This window comes from Scyliorhinus torazame, chromosome 23 (assembly GCF_047496885.1).
Source record: "Scyliorhinus torazame isolate Kashiwa2021f chromosome 23, sScyTor2.1, whole genome shotgun sequence".
Taxonomy (NCBI): domain Eukaryota; kingdom Metazoa; phylum Chordata; class Chondrichthyes; order Carcharhiniformes; family Scyliorhinidae; genus Scyliorhinus; species Scyliorhinus torazame.
In genome coordinates, this window is record NC_092729.1 from 37,456,661 (window position 1) to 37,462,660 (window position 6,000).

Consider the following 6,000-nt stretch of genomic DNA (forward strand, 5'->3'; position numbering starts at 1 on the left):
CCAGAATTTATATGGTATACAAACAACAGAGCTCCCGCACTGATCCCTATGGAAAACCAGTAGCTAGATCTCCATTTTCAAAACAAAACACCCTTCCGCTGCTACTCTCTGTCTTCAATAACCAAGTAAGAAGTCTTACAACACACCAGGTTAAAGTCCAACAGGTTTGTTTCGATGTCACTAGCTTTCGGAGCGCTGCCCCTTCACCTGAGGAAGGAGCAGCGCTCCGAAAGATCTTGACATCGAAACAAACCTGTTGGACTTTAACCTGGTGTTGTAAGACTTCTTACTGTGCTCATCCCAGTCCAACGCCGGCATCTCCACATCATGTCTTCAATAACCAAGTCATTTCTGTATTCAGTGAGCCAGTCCACCCGGAATCGCATGTGATATTAGTTTTAATCCCCGTCTGCCATGTGGTACCTTGATAAACGCCCGACAGAAGTCCTTATAAGCAACATCCACAGCACTTCTTCATCTATCTTCTTTGTTCTCTCTTCAAAAAACTCAATCAACTTGGTGAGGCATGACCTTCCTCGTAGAAAACCATGTTGTCTGTCACAACCCGTCAATTTTCTTCCAAATGTTCATGTAGCCTGTCTCTCAGTATCTTCCCCATCACCAAGGAGAAATTTTCAGGAACTGGAATGCTAAATGGCTGGACTTTGATTTGATTTCCAACCACAAACCCGATGGGATAATCGGTTCCTTTGAACACACCATGGGATAGAAGCAGGGTTTGCCATATCACAGGAGGCAGATTTGATAATTTGTGCTTCCAGTCAGAATGTGAGATTATCCGCTTCGTTAGCAAAAAATAGTAAAGCAGTCTGTAATCTGAAAGGATTCAAGTTGGGAGAGGTGGGAACTCAGCGAGACCTGATGTGCCAGTGCATCAGTCGCTAAAGGTGAGCACGCAGGTGCAGCAGGCAGGAGAGAAGACCAATGATATTTTGGCCGTCATAGCTAGAAGACTTCAGTATAGGCTAGGGATGTTTTACGACACTTATGCATGGCATGTGGTGAGGCCACATCTGTAGTATTGTGTGCAGTATATGTTTCGTTTTCTGAGGCAGGATGTTCTTACTATGGAGGGAGTGCAGCGTCGGTTTACCAGGCGGATTCCTGCGATACTGGGACATATGAGGTGAAACTAAGTTAGTTACCATTACATTTATTGGAGTTTGGAAGAGTGAGCGGTGATCTGCAGCACACTGATAAAATTCTAACAGGATGAGACAGGGCAGATTCCGAAAACATGTCCCTGGTGGTGGGGGAGTCCAGAACTAGGAGCTCATAGATTCTGGATAAGGAGTAAACCGTTGAGGACTGAGGTGAGGAGAGTGGTGAACCTGTGGAATGCACTACCGCCGAAATTAGTTGTGGCCAAAACGTCGTGTACATTCAAAAATGAGTAAGATATAGATCTTGGGGCTGAAGGGCTCAAGAGATATGCCGAGAAGGTGGGATCAGGATACTGAGCCTGATGGTCCACCAAGACCGTAATGAATGGCAGGGCAGGCTCGAAGGGCCAAATGGTCTCCTCCTGCTTATGTTTGGTAAGTATGTTACTGTTTTTTCACTCATGTATCGTTCTAGTCCCCGAATATCAAAAACAGGTCTGAATGTTAAAGGCACAAATATGCCATTGTTTTAGCCTGAATAACCATGGAGGGGCTGGGTGGGGCGGGGTGGTCTCTCTATGGATTCAATAGATGCCGGTCAAACGCACATTGGATAGGCATCTTTGTATTCTATGCCTCTGTTGCACCTGAAAACGTGGAACGGTGTTGCAAATGAAAGAACCCGAAACAGTTTATTTCTCAGAATCCGGCAAAATGACTCAAACATATTTGCATTTTTACAACGTGATTTTAAAATTTGGCAAATTGCTTCCCGAAATGTTTTTTTCCCCTTCTGGACGATAGCTGCAATGTACATTGACTTTCTGGTCACAGGATGTGTGTGTAGCTGGCTGTGCCAGTAGTTATTGCCCATTCTCTAATTGCCCTTGAATTGAATGGCGTTTCAGAGGTCCTTTACGAATCCACCACATTGTGGGCATGACTTTTTTTTATTGAATTCAAATGTCACCATCTACTTTTGGGAGGGGGGGGGTCAAACCTGGGTCCCCAGGTCACTCACCGAGCTTTGCCAACTTGCCACTTCCGTGACAATACCACTGCGTCCCTACCTCGTCTCGATTGCCATCCACTATATCGATATTGGAACAGGCATTTATTGATGGGCCATTCATGTGTTTTATTTCAGATGAAGATGTAAATGAGCCTCCGCAAATAAATGTAATGGTACGTATAATTTTCCAAGAGAGATATAGATAGATAGATAGATAGATAAAAAGTTAGATAGACAGGTTGATAGATAGAGAGAGAGAGAGAGGGAGATGAATAGATGTATTGATAGATTAATAGATAGGTAAATACATAGATAGGTAGATAGATAGATAGATAGATAGATAGATAGATAGATAGATAGATAGATAGATAGATAGATAGATAGATAGATAGATAGATAGATAGATAGATAGATAGAGCTTGCGGCATTGGTTGGTACCTGGGACTTCGATGTTGTCGCCATTTCGGAGACATGGATAGAGCAGGGACAGGAATGGTTGTTGCAGGTGCCGGGGTTTAGATATTTCAGTAAGCTCAGGGAAGGTGGTAAAAGAGGGGGAGAGGTGGCATTGTATGTCAAGGACAGTATTACGGTGGCAGAAAGGACGGTTGATAAAGACTCGTCCACTGAGGTAGTATGGGCTGAGGTTAGAAACAGGAAAGGAGAGGTCACCCTGTTAGGGGTTTTCTATAGGCCTCCGAAAAGTTCCAGAGATGTAGAGGAAAGGATTGCAATGATGATTCCGGATAAGCGAAAGCAACAGAGTAGTTGTTATGGGGGACTTTAACTTTCAAAATATTGACTGGAAGCGCTATAGTTCGAGTACTTTAGATGGGTCCGTTTTTGTCCAATGTGTGCAGGAGGGTTTCCTGAAACAGTATGTAGATAGACCAACGAGAGGCGAGGCCAGATTGGATTTGGTACTGGGTAATGAACCAGGACAGGTGTTAGATTTGGAGGTCGGTGAGCACTTTGGTGATAGTGACCACAATTCGATTTTATGTAATTGCCAGGGAATGGTGAGTGGTGATATTTTTAGATCTGGGAAGGTTTTTATTGGAAATACATTTGGCTACCTTCAGAGGGCACAGCAGCTAATGGCTGCCATTGAATTCGATTACGTTTACTTTAGTGATGGAAAGGGTTAGGTATATACCGTAGGGCAAGAGTTATATTTGGGGTAAGGCAATTATGATGCGATGAGGCAAGACTTAGGATGCATCGGATGGAGAGGAAAACTGCAGGGGATGGACACAATGGAAATGTGGAGCTTGTTCAAGGAACAGCTACTGCGTGCCCTTGATAAGTATGTATCTGCAGGAACGAAGTGGTCGAGCGAGGGAACCGTGGTTTACTAAAGAGGTCGAAACACTTGTCAAGAGGAAGAAGGAGGCTTATGTAAAGATGAGACATGAAGGTTCAGTTAGGGCGCTCGAGAGTTACAAGTTAGATAGGAAGGACTTAAAGAGAGAGCTGAGAAGAGCCAGGAGGGGACATGAGAAGTCTTTGGCAGGTAGGATCAAGGATAACCCTAAAGCTTTCTATAGATTTGTCAGGAATAAAAGAATGAGTAGAGTAAGAGTAGGGCCAGTCAAGGACCGTCGTGGGAAGTTGTATGCGGAGTCCGAGGAGATAGGAGACGTGCTAAATGAATATTTTTCGTCAGTATTCACACAGGAAAAAGACAATGTTGCCGAGGGGAATACTGAGATTCAGGCTACTAGATTAGAAGGGCTTGAGGTTCATAAGGAGTAGGTGTTAGCAATTCTGGAAAGTGTGAAAATAGATAAGTCCCCTGGGCCGGATCGGATTTACCCTAGGATTCTCTGGGAAGCTAGGGAGGAGATTGCTGAGCCTTTGGCTTTGATCTTTAAGACATATTTGTCCAAAGGAATAGTGCCAGAAGACTGGAGGACAGCAAATGTTGTCCCCTTGTTCAAGAAGGGGAGTTGAGACAACCCCGGTAACACTAGACCAGTTAGCCGTACTTCTGTTGTGGGCAAAGTCTTGGAAAGGTTTATAAGAGATAGGATGCCAAACCATCTGTAAAGGAATAATTTGATTAGAGATAGTTTTGTGAAGGGTAGGTCGTGCCTCACAAACCTTATTGAGTTCTTTGAGAAGGTGATCAAACAGGTGGATGAGGGTAAAGAAGTTGATGTGGTGTATGTGGATTTCAGTAAAGCTTTTGAAAAGGTTCCCCATTGTGGGCTACTGCAGAAAACACGGAGGCATGGGATTTAGTGTGATTTAGCAGTTTGGATCAGAAATTGGCTAGCTGGAAGAAGACAGTGGCTGGTGGTTGATGGGAAATGTTCAGACTGGAGTCTAGTTACTAGTGATGTACTACAAGGATCTGTTTTGGGGCCACTGCTGTTTGTCGTTTTTATAAATGACCTGGAGGAGGGCGTAGAAGGATGGGTGAGTAAAGCTGCAGATGACACTAAAGTCGTGGAGTTATGGACAGTGCGGAAGGATGTTACAAGTTACAGAGGGACAGAGAGAAGTTGCAGCGCTGGGCTGAGAGGTGTCAAATGGAGTTTAATGCGGAAAAGTGTGAGTTAATGCGTTTGGAAGGAATAACAGGAAGACAGAGTACTGGGATAATGGTAACATTCTTGGCAGTGTGGATGAGTAGAGAGATCTCGGTGTCCATGTACATAGATCCCTGAAAGTTGAAACCCAGGTTGAGAGGGTTGTTAAGAAGGCGTACGGTGTGTTAGCTTTTATTGGTAGAGGGATTGAATTTCGGAGCCATGATGGCATGTTGCAGCTGTACAAAAATCTGGTGCGGCCGCATTTGGAGTATTGCGTGCAATTCTGGTCGACGCATTATAGGAAAGATGTGGCAGCATTTGAAAGGGTACAGAGGTGATTTACCAGAATGTCGCCTAGTATGGAGGGAAGATCTTACGAGGAAATTCTGAGGGACTTCAGGCTGCTTTCGTTAGAGAGAAGAAGGTTAAGAGGTGACTTAATTGAGGCATACAAGATGATCAGAGGATTGGATAGGGTGGACAGTGAGAGCCGTTTCCCTCGGATGGTGATGTCTTGCACGAGGGCCATAGCTTTAAATTGAGGGGAGATAGATATGTGACAGATGTCAGAGGTAGGTTCTTTACTCAGAGAATAGTAAGGGCGTGGAATGCCCTGCCTGCAACAGTAGTGGACTCGCCAACACTAAGGGCATTGAAATGGTCATTCGATAGACATATGGACGAAAAAGGAATAGTGTAGATGGGCATTAGAGTGGTTTCACAGGTCGGCGCAACATCGAGGGCCGAAGGGCCTGTACTGCGCTGTAATTAAATTTTTAAAAATAGATATATAGATAGATAGTTAGGTAGATCGATGGATGGATGGATACGTTCATACACTAATCTTTTCCTTTTTCCATGTTACTCATTGTAGACTATATATTCTGAAATCGTGTAGAACGACCAGTCGGAGTTCAGGTGTGCAAATTTGTTGGTGGACGTGCTGAATCCGCATTAGTGGAGACTGGCTTTCATTCTGATCTGCAAATGGAGGAAAAGAACGTTCTGATTACCGTCTGCTTGACATATGCAACTTCGAAATCTGTAACCGAAATGGTGTCAGGTAGAATGAACTCCCTTATTGCAGAATTGTGAAGCTGACGGAAGTGTTTAGATTACCCTTACACATTTTCCAAAAGCTGATTTCCCAATTTGAGCACCGAATGAAGCATGGTTTTAGCACAGGTGTGCAACTCCAATGATCAGATTTTCGTTTCTGTCCAATATCTAATTATGCTTAAAAGCTCGCTGGTAAAGATTAAGAATTTTAAAGATGAACGCCTATTGTTCACCTATATTGTAGTTTTTGTTGATATCCCTTATTGCT

At 43.9% G+C, this 6,000-nt stretch overlaps 1 protein-coding gene across 1 annotated transcript in view; it reads left to right on the plus strand.

Annotated features, from left to right (window-relative positions):
• The window catches only part of LOC140399734 (uncharacterized), a 30,323-nt gene extending 24,745 nt beyond the window's left edge, over nt 1-5,578 (plus strand). Inside the window, exons 8-9 of the mRNA XM_072489246.1 lie at nt 2,272-2,309; nt 5,548-5,578. Of these exons, the coding sequence (XP_072345347.1) occupies nt 2,272-2,309; nt 5,548-5,571 (62 nt within the window). The 3' untranslated portion in view covers nt 5,572-5,578. The remainder of the gene's footprint in view (nt 1-2,271; nt 2,310-5,547) is intronic.
• Nucleotides 5,579-6,000: the final 422 nt, after the last annotated feature.